At 39.7% G+C, this 22,459-nt stretch overlaps 1 protein-coding gene and 1 long non-coding RNA gene across 10 annotated transcripts in view; one reads left to right on the forward strand and one right to left on the reverse strand.

Moving 5' to 3' along the window:
* The window catches only part of ARMH3 (armadillo like helical domain containing 3), a 190,703-nt gene that overhangs the window by 77,006 nt on the left and 91,238 nt on the right, over positions 1-22,459 (forward strand). For 8 of the 9 annotated variants that reach the window (XM_082425161.1, XM_082425165.1, XM_082425162.1 and 5 more), the window contains 3 exons: positions 6,229-6,311; positions 6,850-6,976; positions 18,546-18,621. In XM_082425161.1, coding sequence (XP_082281287.1) covers positions 6,229-6,311; positions 6,850-6,976; positions 18,546-18,621 — 286 coding nt within the window. The remainder of the gene's footprint in view (positions 1-6,228; positions 6,312-6,849; positions 6,977-18,545; positions 18,622-22,459) is intronic. The other variant, XM_082425169.1, reaches the window with a different exon arrangement.
* LOC309643075 lies at positions 10,235-18,539 on the reverse strand. The gene is made up of 2 exons (XR_014253537.1): positions 16,220-18,539; positions 10,235-10,356 (listed from the first exon to the last, which is right to left on the reverse strand). It is a non-coding gene; the product is annotated as an uncharacterized lncRNA (long non-coding RNA).

Genomic DNA, 22,459 nt, shown 5'->3' on the forward strand with positions numbered 1-22,459 from the left:
CATTAAGGAGAGCGGTTTGGGCTGGGTTAGTGGTTGTTTTTTTTGCCTCCCCCCCCCCCCCCCCCCCCCCCGCCGCTGCCGTGCTGCGCGGCTTGCAGGATCTTAGTTCCCCGTCCAGAGAGTGAACCCAGGCCATGGCAGTGAAAGCGCTGAGTCCTAACCACTGGACCACCAGGGAATTCCCATGGGTTAGTCATTTTTATGTGGATTTTAGCTAGTCCCCTTCATTTTCTGAGCTCCTAGTAGGAGCTAAGCAGGTTGTGTGATCCAGAATGGGCTCCCATGGAGCTTTTTTGGGGTCCAGTCCAATAGATCACTTGTTAACAGACAACATCAAAAGGGCCAGCTGCCTATCATTTGCCTTTCCATTATGAAACCTCAGAGAACTTGAGTCAGGGTGAAGAGTTCATAAATGAGGATGCCTATCTCCTTCATCCCTAGCAAGGCTTCTTTTTTTCTTTTTTTGGTATTTGAAGGGAAGGTCCAGGCTTTAGAAACAGAATGTAGACAAGCTCTTGTACTTTTGCCTGCTGTTTCTTTACTGTACCTGTGCTTTTAGAGGATTGAGAGTGAGGGGTGTTGTGTGGCAGGCAGCAAGTGTCTGGAGAGACTTACTTCTACTCATCATTCCCTGCTGTTTCAAATCAAAGCTCACATCTCTTTTCTAAGAGTAGTAAACTTCACACAAAGCTCAGACAGCATGGGAGAAAGGACTTCTTCGCTGGCAAAGAAGCAGATATGGTCTTAGAAAAGGAGAGGTCAAGCCTTTTTGTGTCTGTGGAAGTAGGAAGGGTTGAGGGGGAGAAGACAAAAGGAACATCAAATACTTGCAGCTGCTGAACCCCTTCTTTATAGTTCCCCATCAAACGGGGGAAATAGGTATAGGGGCAGTAGTCATGATGGGCAGAGAAGCAGAATTTATTTTATAGTCTTAGGTGAGAGAGTATAAGGCAACTGATAAATTATTTTATGCTTAATATTTATTTGCAAAACTGTCTTTAAAGCTGCACTGTTGGGGGCTTCCCTGGTGGCGCAGTGGTTGAGAGTCTGCCTGCCAATGCAGGGGACACGGGTCCCAGCCCTGAGCCGGGAGGATCCCACATGCCGCGGAGCAACTAGGCCCGTGAGCCACAACTACTGAGCCTGTGCGTCTGGAGCCTGTGCTCCGTAACAAGAGAGGCCGCAATAGTGAGAGGCCCACGCACCGCGATGAAGAGTGGCCCCCGCTTGCCGCAACTGGAGAAAGCCCTAGCACAGAAACGAAGACCCAACACAGCCAAAAATAAATAAATAAAATAAAGAATTATTAAAAAAAAAAAAAAGTAAAGAAAAAGAAATAGGAAAAAATACTTAAAAAAAAAAAAAAGCTGCACTGTTAACCTAGGGACTTGGCAGGCAGTCTCATAACTGAGATTGCTTGGGTTTTAGCACTCTCTCCCCTCATTAAAGATTACAAGGCAAAAAGGGGACCTTTTCAGTAAATGTTGTCACAGTCAAGAGAGGACAGAGCAAGCTGCACTTTTGTTTAAATATTTAGTACAGTGAAGGGCTTTCTTTTTCTTCATGAGCTCCTTTCTTTTCTTTTTTTTTTTTTTATTCCTAGGTATTTTATTCTTTTTGTTGCAATGGTAAACGGGAGTGTTTCCTTAATTTCTCTTTCAGATTTTTCATCATTAGTGTATAGGAATGCAAGAAATTTCTGTGCATTAATTTTGTATCTTGCAACTTTACCAAATTCATTGATTAGCTCTAGTAGTTTTCTGGTGGCCTCTTTAGGATTCTCTATGTATAGTATCATGTCATCTGCAAACAGTGACAGTTTTACTTTTTCTTTTCCAATTTGTATTCCTTTTATTTCTTTTTCTTCTCTGATTGCCATGGCTAGGTCTTCCAAAACTATGTTGAATAATAGTGGTGAGAGTGGGCACCCTTGTCTTGTTCCTGATCTTAGAGGAAATATTTTCAGTTTTTCACCATTGAGAATGATGTTTGCTACGGATTTGTCATATATGGCCTTTATTATGTTGAGGTAGGTTCCCTCTATGCCCACTTTCTGGAGAGTTTTTATCATAGATGGGTGTTGAATTTTGTCAAAAGCTTTTTCTGCATCTATTGAGATGATCATATGGTTTTTATTCTTCAGTTTGTTAATATGGTGTATCACATTGATTGATTTGCATATATTGAAGAATCCTTGCATCCCTAGGATAAATCCCACTTGATCATGGTGTATGATCCTTTTAATGTGTTGTTGGATTCTGTTTGCTAGTATTTTGCTGAGGATTTTTGCATCTATATTCATCAGTGATATTGGTCTGTAATTTTCTTTTTTTGTAGTATCTTTGTCTGGTTTTGGTATCAGGGTGATGGTGGCCTCATAGAATGAGTTTGGGAGTGTTCCTTCCTCTGCAATTTTTGGAAGAGTTTGAGAAGGATGGGTGTTAGCTCTTCTCTAAATGTTTGATAGAATTCACCTGTGAAGCCATCTGGTCCTAAACTTTTGTTTATTGGAAGATTTTTTTTTTTAAAAAGAATTCCTTTATTTTTATTTATTTATTTATTTTTATTTATTTATTTTTGGCTGTGTTGGGTCTTCGTTTCTGTGGAAGGGCTTTCTCTAGTTGTGGCAAGCAGGGGCCACTCTTCATCGCGGTGCACGGGCCTCTCACTATCGCGGCCTCTCTTGTTGCGGAGCATAAGCTCCAGATGCGCAGGCTCAGTAGTTGTGGCTCACGGGCGTAGTTGCTCCGCGGCGTGTGGGATCTTCCCAGACCAGGGCTCGAACCCATGTCCCCTGCATTGGCAGGCAGATTCTCAACCACTGCGCCACCAGGGAAGCCCTACTGGAAGATTTTTTTTTTTTTTTTTTTTAAAGTCAGGTTTGGTTTCTAGGCAAGCCCTTAAAATGGCGGAAGTTTTTTTTTTTTTTATTTATTATTATTTATTTATTATTTATTTTTGGCTGTGTTGGGTCTTCGTTTCTGTGCAAGGGCTTTCTCTAGTTGCGGTGAGCGGGGGCCACTCTTCATCGCGATGCGTGGGCCTCTCACTATCGTGGCCTCTCTTGTTGCGGAGCACAGGCTCCAGACGCGCAGGCTCAGTAATTGTGGCTCACGGGCCTAGTTGCTCCGCGGCATGTGGGATCTTCCCAGACCAGGGCTCAAACCCGTGTCCCCTGCATTGGCAGGCAGACTCTCAACCACTGCGCCACCAGGGAAGCCCCTACTGGAAGATTTTTAATCACAGTTTCAATTTCATTACTTGTGATTGGTCTGTTCATATTTTCTGTTTCTTCCTGCTTCAGTCTTGGAAGGTTATACCTTTCTAAAAATTTGTCCGTTTCTTCCAGGTTGTCCATTTTATTGGCATAGAGTTGCTTGTAGTAGTCTCTTAGGATGCTTTGTATTTCTTTGGTGTCTGTTGTAACTTCTCCTTTTTAATTTCTAATTTTATTGATTTGAGTCCTCTCCCTCTTTTTCTTGATGAGTCTGGCTAATGGTTTATCAATTTTGTTTATCTTCTCAAAGAACTAGCTTTTAGTTTTATTGATCTTTGTTATTGTTTTCTTTGTTTCTATTTCATTTATTTCTGCTTCAATCTTTATGATTTCTTTCCTTCTGCTAACTTTGGGTTTTGTTTGTTCTTCTTTCTCTAGTCCCTTTAGGTGTAAGGTTAGATTTTTTATTTGAGATTTTTCTTGTTTCTTGAGGTAGGCTTGTATTGCTATAAACTTCCCTCTTAGAACTGCTTTTGCTGCATCCCATGGGTTTTGGATCATCGTGTTTTTGTTGTCATTTGTCTCTAGGTATTTTTTGAATTTCTCTTTGATATTTTCAGTGATGTTTTGGTTATTTAGTAACGTATTGTTTAGCCTCCATGTGTTTGTGTTTTTTATGCTTTTTTTCCCCTGTAATTGATTTCTAATCTCACAGCATTGTGGTCAGAAAAGATGCTTGATATGATTTCAATATTCTTAAATTTACTGAGGCTTGATTTGTGTGTGAGCCAAGATGTGATCTATCCTGGAGAATGTTCCATGTGCACTTGAGAAGAAAGTGTAATCTGCTGTTTTTGGATGGAATGTCCTATAAATATCAATTAAATCTCTCTGGTCTCTTGTGTCATTTAAAGCTTGTGTACCCTTATTAATTTTCTCTCTGGATGATCAGTCCATTGGTGTAAATGAGGTGTTAAAGTCCCCCACTCTTACTGTGTTACTGTCGATTTCCTCTTTTATAGCTGTTAGCAGTTGCCTTATATATTGAGGTGCTCCTATTTTGGGTGCACATATAGTTATAATTGTTATATCTTCTTCTTGGATTGATCCCTTGATCATTATGTAGTGCCCTTCCTTGTCTTGTGTAACATTCTTTATTTTAAAGTCTATTTTATCTGATATGAGTATTGCTACTCCAGCTTTCTTTTGATTTCCATTTGCATGGAATATCTTTTTCCATCCCCTCACTTTCAGTCTGTGTTTGTCCCTAGGTCTGAAGTGGGTCTCTTGTAGACAGCCTATATATGTGTCTTGTTTTTGTATCCGTTCAGCGAGCCTCTGTGTTTTGGTTGGGGCATTTAATCCATTCACGTTTAAGGTAATTATCGATATGTATGTTCCTGTTACCATTTTCTTAATTGTTATGGGTTTGTTTTTGTAGGTCCTTTTCTTCTCTTGTGTTTCCCACTTAGAGAAGTTCCTTTAGCATTTGTTGTAGAGCTGGTTTGGTGGTGCTGAATTCTTAGCTTTTGCTTGTCTGTAAAACTTTTGATTTCTCCATTGAATCTGAATGAGATCCTTGCCGGGTAGAGTAATCTTGGTTGTACGTTCTTCCCTTTCATCCCTTTAAATATATCATGCCATTCCCTTCTGGCTTTTAGAGTTTCTGCTGAGAAATCAGCTGTTAACCTTATGGAAGTTCCCTTGTATGTTATTGGTTGTTTTTCCCTTGTTGCTTTCAATAATTTTTCTTTGTCTTTAATTTTTGTCAGTTTGATTACTATGTGTCTCAGTGTGTTTCTCCTTGGGTTTATCCCGCCTGGGACTCTCTGCGCTTCCTGGACTTGGGTGCCTATTTCCTTTCCCATGTTAGGGAAGTTTTCGACTATAATCGCTTCAGATATTTTCTCGGGTCCTTTCTCTCTCTCTTCTCCTTCTGGGACCCCTATAATGCGAATGTTGTTGCGTTTAATGTTGTCCCAGAGGTCTCTTAGGCTGTCTTCATTTCTTTTCATTCTTTTTTCTTTATTCTGTTCTGTGGCAGTGAATTCCACCATTCTGTCTTCCAGGTCACTTATCCGTTCTTCTGCCTCAGTTATTCTGCTATTGATTCCTTCTAGTGTATTTTTCATTTCAGTTATCGTATTGTTCATCTCTGTTTGTTTGTTCTTTAATTCTTCTAGGTGTTTCTTCTTTAATTTTTCTAGGTCTTTGTTGAACATTTCTTGCATCTTCTCTGTCTTTGCCTCCATTCTCTTTCCGAGGTCCTGGACCATCTTCACTATCGTTATTCTGAATTCTTTTTCTGGAAGGTTGCCTATCTCCACTTCATTTAGTTGTTTTCCTGGGGTTTATCTTGTTCCTTAATCTTGTACATAGCCCTCTGCCTTTTCATCTTGTCTATCTTTCTGTGAATGTGGTTTTGTTCCACAGGCTGCAGGATTGTGGTTCTTCTTGCTTCTGCTGTCTGCCCTCTGGTCCATGAGCTCCTTTCTTATCCAGAGCTGAAGCAGTAGGTTCTACAGTATATCTGGCACATCTGTTGACCAGTTAGAATTAAAACATGTCCTTCTTAGCAGTGATGTTTGAAACAGTTACATAACTAAAACTTGGTGACTTGGGATGCTAGCATCCTGCGGTGAGAAGGGGACACTCAATAAACTGAGCAAATTTGATGTGGAAATCACCATGCAGGAGTAAATTTGGAACACTGAAATGTCCATTTTATAATCAAATTTCTGAGCTCAATTGCTGTTTAAGAAGTGGCAAAAAGTAGATTTTTAAAAACCTATGGGCAGATAAGCAGACATGTGCTTGGGAAGGTCAGTGCTTTCTTCAAATACACTTACTTTGCCTGCTTTTAAAAAGTCCTTAGTAGCTGTGATGTACTCATTCTAGCCCTGTTTGGATTTCTGTAGAGCTAGTCTACTTTCATTTAATAACTTTATTGATTATGCTTTGATTACCTTATTGATGCCTTTCTTTCTTTCTTTTTTTTTTTCTTTTTTAAGCCTTGATAAATTTGCTGAAGTTCCTTATGTCAAATGAGACTGTGCTTTTGGCCAAACACAACATTTTTACCTTAGCCCTTATGGTGAGTAGCAAAAAAATATATTTATTTTTATGAAGCTGTACCCTAAGGCAGAAATGGGCTGGTTTGAGACAGGAGCTGGTATTCTAGGGATTAAGCCATAGGGAAAACCAGGCCTTTATTTTCCCTTTGGATCAGAATCTCTATACCGGTGCTCCCCACTTTCACCTATGTCTTTGGAGAACCTGGGGCTCTTTCATGAGATAATGGTAACACACCATTATATGATATTCCCAACACACAGATATAAGAGGTGTAAATTAATTTCAAGAGCACTGATAATACTAAAAAGTAGAAAATAATTAGGAAGTGGTGAGTTTTGAGTACTTATTACTTTATTTTAATATAATTTATTGAATTGCAAGTTTATGTAAGTTAATTTTTAATAATGACTTTGTTTAATAACCAGCTCACAAAATTTCTGAAAATTTAACAATTAACTCTTGCAAGACAATAAGAGCTGGCTATAGCACACTACTGGTAATACCCTTCTGGTCTTCATAGTATGATACCTGTTTATGGGCTTTTGCTTCTTTTTTAGATTGTGAACCTATTTAATATGTTTATCACATATGGCGATACATTCCTGCCCACCCCCAGTAGTTATGATGAACTCTACTATGAGATTATCCGCATGCACCAGAGCTTTGACAACCTCTACTCCATGGGTAAGCTGTCTTCTTTTTATTCCTCTCTCCCCATCAGCTGTGATTTTTGGTATATGAGAGGAAAAGACTACAAAAGATTCTCCTCTAGTTGCTTGGTGCCCTTGCTTGGCACAGAACTATGTAGTCTCCTTTTCTCAGGCAATAAGAAAGAATATGTGGACTTCTTTGCCTTCAGGAACTCAGAATTCATCTCAGTAGAAAGCTGGTTAGCTTCCCTGTAGCCCTTTCTTGATGTTTGTGAAAGAGAGAAAATAGGGAGGCTTGTGGATTTAGTGAATACCAGTGAGATCAGAGTGAGAGTGGGTGGGAGTTGACAGCAGCAAACAAAAGAGCTTGGATCCCAAGGGAACATTGTGTGATTTGAGAAGGTACAGGGTTTTAAGGAGTTTTAATATACCTAGGTATTTTTAGCATAACTCACAAGAGGAAGTGGGCATTAGATAAAAATTTTTGTTGCAAACCTTTTGGCAATTGGCTCACTAAAAATTTACTCTGTAGCTGTAATGAGTATACCTTATTTCTGAAAGAGGTCATGTATCCCTGTAAGTTTGAGTGAAGAGGCTACTCAAACCCACCTAAGTTTGAAAGGTCTTTATAGTGCCCAGAAACAGAAAGCCACTCAATAAAGCTGTCTGTTAAAAAACTCCAACTTATTAGCTTTATTGGGATGTAATTGATATATAATAAACTGCACTGTTTTTTAAAAAAATTTTTACTTATTTTGTGGCCGCGCCACGCAGCCTGTGGGATCTTAGTTCCCCAACCAGGGATGGAACCCGCGCCCCCTGCAGTGGAAGCGCAGAGTCTTAACCACTGGACCGCCGGGGAAGTCCCAAACTGCATTCTTTTAAAGTATACAATTTTTAATAAGTTTTAGTGTATTTATATGTATGTGAAGCTGTCATTACAATCAAGATAATGTACATATCCATCCCCTCCCTAAAATTTCGTTGTGTCCCTTTATGTCCCTTTTACCACCTCTATCCCTCACCCGCCATCCCTGGACAACCACTGACCTGCTTTCTGTCACTGTCGATTAGTTTACTTTATCCCTTTCATTGGGTCTATTCGTGAAAAGTTCATCTTCTGCTTGGGACTGCTGTATGATGAGAAAGCTAGAGGGGATTTGGAACAAATACCTGGAGAAAGAGTAGAAGCAAACCATGGAAAAGAAGGATTGCCTAGGAGGAAAAAATTTTTTCTATTTCCCTACTCTCTTATTCTCAGTGTAATAGCTTTAGCATCAGGTCAGCTCCCCTCAGAATATTAAGTTCCCACTGTCACATCAAGACACACGTCTCTTTTTTTTAGGAGCTAGGAAGTGTTCCATGAGAACCCTCTGGCAAACTTCCCATTGGCAAAAGGTGCTCAGAGTACCCTGGTGTGGTTTGCATGTACCCAGCTTTACCAATGTCCTTGTTTTCAAGAATATAGGATTTTCCAAGGGTGAAGAGCTACCCCAGAGGCTTTAGCACCCATTAATAGATGAATAAAGATGTCTTTCAGTGAGGAAAGGAAAGAGAGTTGGAATGGGGGAGGTATTTTATAGACATCTGACTTACCTGCTCCACTGTGCCATATACACAAATGAGATAAACCCTTGTAGCCACAGCAATAAGATAAGAGAGGACATCTGGGAATGCTCAAATCTGCTAACGGAATTAAAATGGTAACCAAGAAAGTACAAATAGGAAAGCGAAAATTTCACTAAATGAAACACAACAAATAGTAGGAGGTGGCATGTTTCAGTTCTCTCCATTTTGTATAAAGTATGAGGAAACTTCTGGTGGAAAAAAACATTTGTTTTAAGTCAAGTTTTTTGAGGTATAATTTACATATATGGTAAAATTCACCCTAAATGTACAATTCTGAGTTTCAACAAATGCATATGGAAGTGTAATTATCACAGAAAATCAAGATATAGAAGGGTTTCACTATCTCAAAAACTTCTCTTGTGCTCCTGTGAGGTCAACTCTTCCACCCACCCCAATCCCTAGCAACCACTGATCTGTTCCATGTCCGCATGGTTTTGCCTTTTCTAAAAAAATATATAGAAGAAATCATACAGTCTTTTGAGTCTGGCTTCTTTTTTTTAAATTAATTATTTATTTATTTTATTTTTGTTTGCTTTGGGTCTTCGTTGCTGCACACGGGCTTTCTCTAGTTGTGGTGAGTGGGGGCTACTCTTCGTTGCAGTGCGCGGGCTTCTCATTGCTGCAGCTTCTCTTGTTGTGGAGCACAGGCTCTAGGGTGCACAGGCTTCAGTAGTTGTGGTGCACTGGCTTCAGTAGTTGTGGTGCATGGGCTTAGTTGCTCCGCAGCATGTGGGATCTTCCCGGACCAGGGCTCGGACCCGTGTTCACTGCATTGGCAGGCGGATTCTTAACCACTGCAGGGGAAGCCCTGGCTTCTTATACATAGTAATTTGTTTGACGTTATCCATGTTGATGCATGTATCAGTAGTTCATTCCTTTTTATTATGGAATAATATTCCATTGTGGGAATATGCCAGCTTAGTTTATCCATTTATCAGTGGAAGGACATTTAGGAGGTTTCCAGTTTTTAGCGATTGTAAATAAAGCCCCTGTAAACATTTTTGTACAGTTTTATGTGAACACAAGGTTGCATTTCACTTGATTACATACCTATGAATGGGATTTTTGGGTATTATGTAAGTATATGTTGAACTTTATAAGAAACCGCCAAGGGCTTCCCTGGTGGCGCAGTGGTTGAGAATCTGCCTGCCAATGCAGGGGACACGGGTTCGAGCCCTGGTCTGGGAAGATCCCACATGCCGCGGAGCGACTAAGCCCGTGAGCCACAATTGCTGAGCCTGCGTGTCTGGAGCCTGTGCTCCGCAACGGGAGAGGCCACAATAGTGAGAGGCCCGCGCACCGCGATGAAGAGTGGCCCCCACTTGCCGCAACTAGAGAAAGCCCTCACAGAGAAACGAAGACCCAACACAGCCATAAATAAATAAATAAATAAATAAATAAATAAAATTAAAAAAAAAAAAAAAAACCAACCCACCAACCAGCAAAAAAAAAAAAAAAAAAAAGAAACCGCCAAACTGTTTTCCAAAGTGGATGTACTATTTTACATTACTTACAACAGTATGCAAGAGTTGTAGTCACTCAATATCCTAGCTGGCTTTTTTTTTTTTTTTTTTTTAGGCTTCTTACAGGTGTGTAGCGATATCTCATTATGTTTTTAATTTGCATTTTCCTGATGAATAATGGTGTTGAGCATCTTTTCCTATTCTTTTTTTTTTTTTTTTTTTTTTTTTTTTTTTTTAAATTTTATTTATTTATTTATTTATGGCTGTGTTGGGTCTTCGTTTCTGTGCGAGGGCTTTCTCTAGTTGTGGCAAGTGGGGGCCACTCTTCATCGCAGTGCGCGGGCCTCTCACTATTGCGGCCTCTCTTGTTGCAGAGCACAGGCTCCAGACGCGCAGGCTCAGTAATTGTGGCTCACGGGCCCAGTCGCTCCGCGGCATGTGGGATCTTCCCAGACCAGGGCTCGAACCCATGTCCCCTGAATTGGCAGGCAGATTCTTAACCACTGCGCCACCAGGGAAGCCCCCATCTTTTCCTATTCTTATTTGCCATCCATATATCTTTGGTGAAGGATTTGTTCAGATTTTTTGCCCATTAAAAAAAAATTTGCATACCCGTGTTTATGGCAGCACTATACACAATTGTCAAAAGATGGGAGCAACCCAAATGTCCATCAACAGATGAATGGATAAATAAAATGTGATATATACATATAATGGGTTGCTATGCAGCCTTTAAAAAGAAGGAAATCCTGTTACATGCTACAATGTGGATGAATGTTGAGTATACTGTGCTAAGTGAAATAAGCCAGTCACAAAAGGTTTCCACCTGTATGAAGTATCTAAGGTAGTCAAATTCATGGATGCAGAATGGTGGTTACCAGGCGGTGGTGGAGAGGGTGCAAAGGGAGTTGTTTAATAGGTACAGAGCTTCAGTTCTGCAAGACAGAAAGGTTCTGGAGATCTGTTTCACAACAGTGTACATATACTTTACATCATTGAACTGTACATTTAGAAATAGGTTAAGGTGGTAAATTTTATGATTGGTGTTTTTTACCACAATAAAAAAAAATATACTAAACTCTAAACTTTATTTGGATTCTGCTAATTTCTCTAATGTTCCTTTTGTATTCCAGGATCTCATCCATTGCTACATTTACTCGTGATGTCTCCTTAGTCTCTTTTTATCTGACAGTTTCTTAGTGTTTGCTCATTTTTCATGGCCTTGACAGTTTTGAGGAGAACCTTCTTCAATTTGGGTTTGTCTGATGACTTACTCATGGTTGGACTAGGGTTATGCGTTTGGGGGAAGAATGCCACAGTGTCAGAGTGGCCTTTTCATCACATCAAGGGTATATGTTATTAACATGACTTAATCACTGGTGATGTTAATCTTGATCACTTGGTTAAGGAAGTGTTTGCAAAGTTTCTCCTCTGCAGGGTTGCTTTTTTCCTCCTGTTCCGTGCTCTGTTCTTTGGAAACAAGTCACTAAATGCAGCCAACTTTAGAGTTAGTGTTGTACCACTTCAGTAAAATATACAAGCTTTGCTACTATATAGGGTTCTCTAATCACCAGCCCACCACACTTACTTTGGTATTATAGTTGTCATATGTATTACATCTACATTGAAAACCCCACCAGACAATGCTATAATTTTCACTTGTGACAATCATCCAAATTCTAAAGAACTTCAGAGGGAAAAATATATTTTTTATATTTGCCTATATGTTTTCCATTTCTGTTGCTCTTTTTATTCCTGAAGATCCAAATTCCTTTCTGATATCATTTCTAACAGTCTTAAGAATTTTCTGTAGCATTTTTTGGGGCTTCTGGTGACAAGATTTTTTTTTGTTGTTTGTTTTCTTTCATTCCTGAAGGGTATTTTTGCTGGATATAGGATATTGAGTTATAGTTCTTACCTTTAAGTACTTTGAAGATGTTATTCCCCTTTTTTTGGCCTGTATGGTTTCTGATAATAAATCTGTGTTCATTTGAATCATGTTCCCTTGTTTGTAATATGTTGTTTTTCTCCCGCTTCTTTTAAATTACTTTTCCTTATCTTTGGCTTTCAGAAGTTTGATTATGAAATGTTTTGGCCTGGTTTTTCTTTGTTTTTATCCTGTTTGGGGTTTGCTGAGGATCTTGAATCTCACCAAATTTGGGAGTTTTCAGCCATTCTTTTTTTAAAATTTTTATTTATTTATTTATTTATTTATTTTTGGCTGCATTGGGTCTTTGTTGCTGAGTGCAGGCTTTCTCTAGTTGTGGCAAGTGGGGGCTACTCTTTGTTGCAGTGCACGGGCTTCTCATTGCGGTGGCTTCTCTTGTTGCGGAGCATGGGCTCTAGGCGCGCAGGCTTCAGTAATTGTGGCCCGTGGGTTCAGTAGTTATGGCTCACGGGCTCTAGAGCACAGGCTCAGTAGTTGTGGCGCATGGGCTTAGTTACTCTGCAGCATGTGGGATCTTCCCGGACCAGGGCTTGAACCCGTGTCCCCTGCATTGGCAGGCGGATTCTTAACCACTGTGCAACCAGGGAAGCCCCAGCCATTCTTTTTTGCAAATTGTTTTCTGCCTTTAATTTCTCTCTCCCTTTCTTCTTGGACTACAATAACACAAATGTTAGACTTTCTGATATTGTTACACAGGTCTCTGAGGCCCTGTTTTTCTCCCCGTTTTTTCCTGTTCTTCATGTTTAATAATTTCTATTGTTTTGTCTTTAGGTTTACTGATTCCTGTGTCAATCCATTCTGCTATTAAGTCCATCTGGAGAATTTTTTATTTTACATAATATATGTTTTACTTCTAAATGTTTTAATTGGTTCCTTTTTATAGTTTCAATTTCTCTCCTGAGAAGTTCTACCTTTCCATTCATTCAGGAATGTTTGCCTTTTTCTTATGGAGCATATTTGTAATAGTTGCTCTAAAACTCTTTGATAATTTTAACATCTGTGTCACATCAGGCATCTGTTTGTCTTTTCTCTTGAGAATTTGTCACATTTTCTTGTTTTATTGTATATCCTGGTTCTTTGTATGTCCTGGTTCCTTATAAGTTTAGTAATTTTGGATTACATCCTGGACATTTTTCTTATGTTGTGTAGACTCAGGGTTCAGTTATAATCTGGAGGGTTGGTTTTTTTTTTTTGGTATTAGTAGGCAATCAATCCAGTTAGACCACAGGTTCTTTCTCACTTTCTGTAGGTAGTGGTTCCAATATCAGTTCAGTTTTCAAAGCCCTTTCTGTGCTACTTTGGATCTGGTCCACATACTCACCACTCAGTAGACTGGACTGTAGTTCAAATAGCAGTTTAGTTTTTAAAGGGTTTGCTTTGCTCCTTTGTATTTGTTCCATGCTTGGTCAGCTCCCATGAGCCTAACTTTCATATGCGGAATTAGAGGAACACTTTCTGCTGGTTTGTCCAGGATTCCCTCTATGTTCTCTGGGCAGCAGAAGCCCTTTTCCTGGTTTCTGTCTACAGAAAGATGAGGTTTCTATTGAAGTTTTAGCCATCCACCCAACTCCTCTATCATGCATCTCTGTGACTGTCTGGATCTTGAGGCAAACCTGCAAGAGAAAAATAGGAAAAAAGAAACCCTGGAAACCCACTTTTGTGGGTGTTTCTCCAAGTTTTGACTCCCCTCTATAATCTGTCTGCTTTTGTTTAATTTTCAGAGCCCTCAGGTTGTACTTTTTATATTTTATACAGGATTTTTAACTGTAATCAGCAGGAGAGGCTGAAGTAGGCTTACTCTGCCACACTGGAAGTGGAGTCTCACCTTCAGTTTTTAGACATTTTTGCTGAATATAGAATTTTTCTTTCAATACTTAAAAAAAATGTCATTTTGTTGTTTTCTGGCTTGCATAGTTCCTGATGAGAAGTCTACTGTCATTCTTAGCTTCATTTCTCTGTATATATCTTTTTTCTCTGCATGCTTTTAACATTTTCTCTTTATTGCTGATTTTCAGTAGTTTATCATGTGCCTTAACATGGTTTTCTTTATTTTTCCTGGAGTCTCTTGAGCTTCTTGGATCTGTGGATTTCTAGTTTTCATCAAATGTGGAAAAGTTTTGGCTGTTAATTTCTTCAAATATTTTTCTGTCCCTTCTCCTCTTTTCTTGTTTTGGAACTTCAATTATATATATATTAGACCTCTTGACAGTGTCCCATAGGTCACTAAAGCTCTGTGGGTATTTTTTCCTTTCTTTCCATTTTTTTTTTGTCTTTTCTCTTTCATTTTATTTTATTTATTTATACTATTTATTTTTGGCTGCACTGGGTCTTCGTTGGGTCTTCGCGCGGGCTTTCTCTAGTTGTGGTGAGCAGGGGCTACTCTTCGTTGTGGTGCGCGGGCTTCTCATTGTGGTGGTTTCTCTTGTTGCAGAACACGGGCTCTAGGCGCATGGGCTTCAGTAGTTGTGGCATGCGGGCTCAGTAGTTGTGGCTCGCGGGCTTAGTTCCTCTGCAGCATGTGGGATCTTCCTGGACCAGGGCTTGAACCTGTGTCCCCTGCGTTGGCAGGTGGATTCTTAACCACTGTGCCACCAGGGAAGTCCCTGTCTTTCATTTTAGATAGTTTCTAGTCCTCAGTCTTCAAATTCACTGATCTTTTCTTCTGTATTTTTTTTAATATGCTGTTAATCTCATTAATCTCAGTTCATTTCATCCTAGTGTATTTTTTTGTTTCATAAAGCATTTTCTTCCCTAGAAGTTCTATTTAGACTTCTTTTTTTTAATATGTTCATTTCTTTCCTCATCATATTTATATTTTCCTCAGTCTTCCTGAGCATATGGAGCATATTTACAATAGCTGTTTTAATGTCCTTTTCTGCTAATTCCATCATCTCTCTTCATGTCTAGATCTGTTTCTATTGACTGATTTTTCTCCTGCTTATGGGTCATATTTTTTTCTACTTCTTTGAATGCTGGTAATTTTTAAATTGGATTTATAACATTGTAATGTTAATGTCGTAAGTGCTTGATTTTCTTATGTTTCTTTATATAGTGTTGGACTTTGTTCTGGAATGCCGTTATGTTGTGTGGAATCAGTTTCATCCTTTTAGGGTTTGCTTTTAAGGGTTGTTAGGGCAGGTAGAGAGCAACTTTTATTATGGGCTAATTTGGCCCCATTACTAATGCAGTACCCATCTGCAGACTCTACCTGATAACCCATGTATTAGTAGGTTTTTCCACTCTTGCTGGTAGAAACGCAAATTATTTTATTTGTGGAGCCTTCCATGAGCTCCACAATTTCTTCTCTTTTCCAGTGGTTCTTCACCGCCAGCTTTGGGTAGTTTCCTCTTCCCTGTGTGAAGATTGGTGCTCAGCAAAAGATGTAAGAGGACCCCTCTACAAACTTCCATAGTTCCCTGTCAAACTCCCTCCTCTACAGTACTCTACCCCACAAATTCTAGGTGCCTTGGCCTGTCCAGTTGCTCATCTCTATGTCTTTGGCTTGGCATGACTTCTGGATTCTGTTTAAGTTCCTCCTCCCTGCCCTGTAGGCTAGAAACTTTTTCACATAGTAAGCTGGGATATTCGTAGGGTTCACTTTGTTTGTTTTCCTTCTTCAGGGATCACAGTTCTGTATACCTGTTTTCCAGTGTCTGAAAACTCTTGTTTCATATATTTTGTTCAGTTTTCTATTGTTTAAGGTAGGAAGGTTAATTATGTCTTGATACTCCATCATGGCTAGAAGAGGAAGGCTCACTGAGACTTTTTTGATAAAGGCACACATTTAATATTCCTATGGCATTAATTTATTGCAGTGATATCCACTGAATAGGAAGGACCTCGACACAGCTGCCCTGAACCATAAATGATACCATATTTTGAGCTGTTTTTTCCATTAAAAAAAAAAAAAAGATAATTAGAAAAGAAAAAGCAAGGTAAAAAAAATTTTACAATCTCTCCTTTCTAGTATGACCACTGTTTTCATAGTTGTATATTAGTCTACTTGTATGCATAGCTTTACATAGTTGTAATCATGTTTTCCTATTTCATGTTTTTTTAAACTGTCAGAACATTTTCCTATTTTTTTGTCATTTTCTTAGGTCTCTTTCTCTCTCTCCCTCTCTCTCTTTTTTTTTTAAATTTTTTTTAAAAAATAAATTTATTTATTTATTTTTGGCTGTGTTGGGTCTTTGTTTCTGTGCAAGGGCTTTCTCTAGTTGCGGCAAGCGGGGGCCACTCTTCATCGCGGTGCGCGGGCCTCTATTGCGGCCTCTCTTGTTGCAGAGCACAGGCTCCAGACGCGCAGGCTCAGTAGTTGTGGCTCATGGGCCCAGTTGCTCCGCGGCATGTGGGATCTTCCCAGACCAGGGCTCAAACCCGTGTCCCCTGCATTGGCAGGCAGATTCTCAACCACTGCGCCACCAGGGAAGCCCCTCTCTCTTTTTTTTGCATAGTATGGATGTAGTTTATTTAACCCTTCCTTCTTTTCACGGAAATTACGGTTTCCAGTTTTTGCTATTACTTAACTCTCTTTCTTTAATGGCCACATAGCATGCTATTTTTGTGTACCATAATTTACTACATAAATGGTAACCTTAGCTTGAGGCATTTAGGGCATTTTGAGATAATTTTGTGTTTAAATTTGGTAACTTAGAAAAGAATGTAAAAGCCTATGGCATTTCCAAGGGAAATGCAGTGATGAGGTTATCTGGGTGCTTGTTGACTAAGAACAGAACTGACAGGATGTTAATAGAGAAATAATACAGGGACAGAGTTAAATACCTCTCTGAGGTAAGGAGAGTAAAATTCAGCTCAATTCCGTAAGTGTTAGGTCCTCACCATCAGAGAATTTATGATTTAGTGGAGGGTAGTGAAAAACAGATGCATCTAAACAGTTTTTGCAATTGAGTTGAAAAAAATACATCTGACCTGCTTGAAACAATTTTGTTCATTACGTGAATAAATTTGCACAAACACTGGGTGAAACCTGAGTTCAGACTGTAGAGCGCTAACTTGAAACTATACCAAGTTCCCCTTCACTAAATCTTGTGAATTAGAAAAGCAGCACTCTGATAATATTTTATTAAGGCTTCCATGTTCTCTTTCATAAAATTGCATGAATTTATAAAAATGAAGTATTGCTAGAATAGATGCAGAGCAGCCAGATGAACTTTCTTTCCCTATTACAGTTATAGGCCCTCCCTCTAGTAGAACTGCTGCTACTACTCTTCTTGCTAGAGGAATACTGGTCAGGAGTAGGTAGTGATGGTACTCAGATGTAAAGTTCCTATGCAGATTGATTACACATTTCTTAATGTTACTTAGGCTCTGACTTCCAACCTTTGAGAAAGTCTCAGGTACATTCTTTTATTTGTTTGGGAGACAAGTCTATTTAAATTCATAATAGCTAATACTTATATAACATTTACTATGTGCCATGCACTGATCTAAGGCTTTATCTGTAACTATTTGATTTTCGTGATTATCCTTTCATGTAAGTATTGGTATTATTCTCTAGTAAGTGGCAGGGGCTGGACTGGGACTCCGACAGTTGGCTTCAGAGGTCACACTCTTAACCACTCACTGTGTAAGTACAGGCTGTAGAACCATTCCCTCCAGGTTTAAATTCTAGCTCCATTACCTACAACTCTGTGAATGAACTTGATCAATTAATTATTTGTCTCCTCTGAGTCTCATACGTATGCTGTATTGCATATAACCTCTGTCCAATTTCTGACACATAGTAAACTCTCTACATGTTTAGCTCATATTAGTTATTCATTTGTTAAAAACATATGCTTGGAGTGCCCACCATATGCTTGCTCTTTCAAGGAGCACTTGTGCTGGTTTGTCTCTTTTCTAAAATAGTGTAGGTACTGGAATGTGTGACCATAAAGCTCATAGCTGATAGAGGATATGATGATCTGTATTTCCATCATTCCTTCTCCTGTGAGTGAGGGTGGAAAAGAGACATTGGGTCAGAGAAGGGAAGAATATTCCTGTTGATTCATGTTGCAGGTCACACAGTTAAGTCAGAGGAGCTAAAACAGGTTACTCCTTGATTGAAACATGACCATCTTCTATCTTGCAAGGTTATTTGTCCTGTTTGGCCCAGCTTAGACCTTCAGGAGAAAGACACACTGTATGTGGAGCAGGAGGGGGCACTTACTCAGCTGGCCAGTTCCACTAAATCAGCCCCAGCCATTAGGGAAATGATAAATGTGGCAATCAGGTGACCCATCACCACCCCAGTGTAGATTTTAAATGAATGCAAAAACTAAGTATGGAAACCTGTTAGCAGGGAGTGGAGAGAGGGGAACCCAAGGCAGAGGAGGAGTAGAATATTTTGATAGAAAGTGAAAAAAAGAGGAAAAAGTTTGCGGTAAAGATAGTTGAGAATAAGCCCTTACGTTTTTTCCCTAGATGAAGATGTCTTAAATAGAAGATTGGCACAGGCTCCGTTTGGTTATTCTAATAGTGATATTCTGCGATGTGTCTTCATTCCTCATATTTGTGTTTTATACCAGGGGTCTGACACATCTTTGTTCTTTCCTTTTTTACAGTCCTGAGGCTTTCTACGAATGCAGGCCAGTGGAAAGAAGCAGCTAGCAAGGTGACCCACGCGTTGGTTAATATCAGGTGAGGAATGAGGATTTATCTCTTTCAGAGTTCCTTGGCTCATCCTGAGGTTTATTGTACCTTTCTAAGTGGAGTGTGTTGAACAGCACCACTATTTTAAGCCCTGATGTCTGTAGGAGTGGAAGAAATTGTCATATTTGATCAAGAAAAGCAGGAATGCATGTGACTTTCATTTTGTCATATTGAAATAGCTCACAGTGTTTGCTCTTCTCTGAATTTTCTTACCAAGAGATGGTTGGAAGCCCTTTTCAGCATCTTTGTTGCCAAAGTGTTTTCTGTGTATAGGTCATCTGAAAGCTGTTCTGTGGCAATTTTTTCTGTCATTCTCCAAGAGTTGAATGAATGACTCATGGGGATCTGGAACTTTGACGTTTTGCTTTACATGGCTATTTCTATTTGTGGTAAACAGAGCCAAATGGAGCTCATGGGGCTAAGTCATTTTAGGTTTCTTATGAAACAGCAAGGCAATTATAGAGTGCTGTACGTATTGGATAAAATTGAGTCAGACATGGAGTTGGTTTAGGGTTTTGAGGAAATAGCACACACTCACAGGAGTGAGCTGTTTGTAAATGGAGAGAATGTGCCTTCAGTATTATGAAACCTAAAGCTGGCTTTTCTTACATTCCTTGCTCCCTTTGTGCCTATCATTTTTCATTTTCTCAACAGTTATTATATTGCTCTTGCAAACAATTGAAAAATTAACATTGAGTAGAAGAGGCAAACCCAACAGATGGGGAAACTTGATTTAGCTCCAGATGTAAGCCTTGCCAGACATTTCCAGTAATAGTAATGCACATTTACAACTTGGTATAGATTCTAATTTGTGACAGAGCTGGGATTGTGTTTGTTCCTATATCTTTCTTTTCTTGCCCTTTTCGTTTTTTTTTAAGGTAAAATGTCCTGTCCCTGCAGTGATTTACTAATGTTTGGCAAATCTGGGAACAAAAGAAAAAGTGTGAAATGTGTGTGTTGGGAGGGCTGGGATGAGGGAGCATGGGGGTGAGATGTGCTAACAAGATTGTATTGAAGGTATTGAAGGTTGATCTGCCTTACCTGACCCCAGAGACATTTTGTAGTAAACACGGTTTTATAAATCTCACAACTAAATACATAACTGCATCGAGCAAATAAGCCAGATACTATAGTAAGGCCTTATGATAAATGTGATTTTCTGTAGGATTCAGGAATTACAAACTGCTTTCTCCCAAATATCCCTTTGTGACCCAAGGGCAATATGACAAATGTGAGTGTTTGAAAGAAACACCAGATTCCGGGCTACAGTATGAAGTGCATATGGGTATAATTTATGTTGTGTTTATTTATTCATGTATTTACTTAGGCTTTCCAGGCAGTTCCTTTTCATCTGGGGCCTGTTCCCTTGATCACAATCCTTTATGCTTGCTTTATCTCCTACTTTGTTGCTTTTCCTTTCAGTGGCTTCTGGCTTGGCTGCTGTCATTCTTCCCAAGGGCCATCAAACAGCTGATTTAAGCTATTGGCCTGTCCTTTTTCTGAATAGCCCAGAAACGACTGGCCTGAGCTTTGAGCAGATAACCATGACCTCTTCCTTCTCTTTGTAGGTCTCTATCAGGCCTACCTATACCTCCATTTTCATTTTCTCAAACTTCTTTGATGAACTTGCTGCAGAGAGTAATTATATCATCCTCACTGTTGCTAATGAATTAGACTTGGAGTATATGTAAAAAGTATCAAAGATCCAGTCAGTTTTTTCAAGAGATTACTGGAAGGATGTGTTAGAATATCACTTATCACCCTCAAGCCAGATCAGGGGGAAATACTGGTGATGCTGAGCCTGCAAAAGTTTACTTTTTTCCTTTTTAACATTTATTTTCACTTAATAAGTGCTAAACTTGTTGCTGCTCCTTCTTAAACTGCTATCTTCTTCAGTCGTCAAACTCTATAGCATGTATTATAAACTTTTAAAAAATATACTTTTTACCAATGAGGAAACTGAGTTTTAAGGATATTTGAATTGCAGAAAGTCCCACAATTGTTGTGTGGCAAAGCGGAGAATTAATCATAGGTCTTCTAATTCCCAAGTCCAGGGCTCTTTCTTTTATATAGTAACACCTCCTTCTATAGTGTTACATCAAAGGCTACTATGGAGGTACACAGAAAACTCAGTATGATGTATTGAAAGGGACATGGGCATGGAAATTTGAGTTAGAGAAACTGGGTTTTTAATTTTTGTCTCTACCACTTAATATATGATCTTGAGCAAGTTATTTAGCATCTCTGGACCTCTTTCCACTATCTATAAAATGGAGGTCATGATGATATCAATTGTTTTACAGGGAAGTGGTTGTGAGAATTACATATAATGTAACGTATGTTAAAGTATTTCATGAACTATAAAATACTGGTCATTTCATTTAGCGTAATGTCTGTACGGTTCATCCCTGTTGTAGCATGTGTCAGAATTTCCTTCCTTTTTAGGCTGAATAATATTCCTGTTTATTTATTTATTCATTCATTCATTCATTCATTTATGGCTGCATTGGGTCTTTGTTGCTGCACATGGGCTTTCTCTAGTTGCGGCGAGCGGGGGCTACTCTTTGTTGCGGTGCGTGGGCTTCTCATTGTGGTGGCTTCTCTTGTTGCGGAGCACGGGCTCTAGGCGTGCCGGCTTCAGTAGTTGTGGCACACGGGCTCAGTAGTTGTGGCGCACAGGCTTAGTTGCTCCACGGCATGCTTCCCGGACCAGGGCTCGAACCCGTGTCTCCTGCATTGACAGGCGGAGTCTTAACCACTGTGCCACCAGGGAAGCCCTAATACTCCATTTTATGTATATGCCACATTTTGTTTATCCATTCATCACTGATGAAACCCCAAGTGGATTGCTTCCACCTTTTGGTTGTTGTGGTTTTGGTTATTTGTACATGGGTGTACAAATATCTGTTCAGTTCCTGCTTTCACTTCTTTTGCGAATATACCCAGAAGTGGAATTGATGGATTGTATGGTAATCTTATGTTTAATATTTTGAGGAATTGCCATACCATTTTTCTGGTTTAGCATTCTGAGCCTTCCTTAGAATGTTTCCTAAGTGTGTCTTCATTTATCCCTTCTATAAATGTTAAAATGTTACCCGTAAAAGATGTTTTGCTTTTCTTTGTAGGTAGGCCGTGTTGCTTTGAATAAGGGTGTTCCAAGGTATTCTTTTCTCCGAGTTAGTATTCTCTTAGCTGAGGGCAAATAAGTGGTATGCCTGAGAAGTCAGCATTCCACTGAGCCGATGGTAATGAGTGCTGCCTTATGCTCCTTATGCTCCAAAGCTACAAAGTTGTAGCTTTGCTTCTTCTTTTTTTTTTTTTAATTAATTAATTTATTTATTTATTTTTGGCTGTGTTGGGTCTTCGTTTCTGTGCGAGGGCTTTCTCCAGTTGTGGCGAGCGGGGGCCACTCTTCATCGCCGTGCGCGGGCCTCTCACTGTCGCGGCCTCTCCCGTTGCAGAGCACAGGCTCCAGACGCGCAGGCTCGGTAGTTGTGGCTCACGGGCTTAGTTGCTCCGCGGCACGTGGGATCCTCCCAGACCAGGGCTTGAACCCGTGTCCCCTCCATTGGCAGGCAGACTCCCAACCACTGTGCCACCAGGGAAGACCAGCTTTGCTTCTTAAGAGCCTTGTGTTGTACATCCATGACACTGTTAACTTTGGGTGGTTTAGAAAACAAGAGACTGTCAGAAAATTGGACCTGTGGGTCTCCCAGGGGTACTATGGGATATTTAACTTCTGGCCACCAAATTGATTATCAAGGACAGAGTGTATAAAGGCTTAGCAGTAAAGTTGTGATGGTATGCAACATTTACTTATATTGTT

The sequence above is a fragment of the Balaenoptera physalus genome (genome assembly GCF_965194825.1).
Source record: "Balaenoptera physalus genome assembly, chromosome: 14".
Lineage (NCBI taxonomy): Eukaryota > Metazoa > Chordata > Mammalia > Artiodactyla > Balaenopteridae > Balaenoptera > Balaenoptera physalus.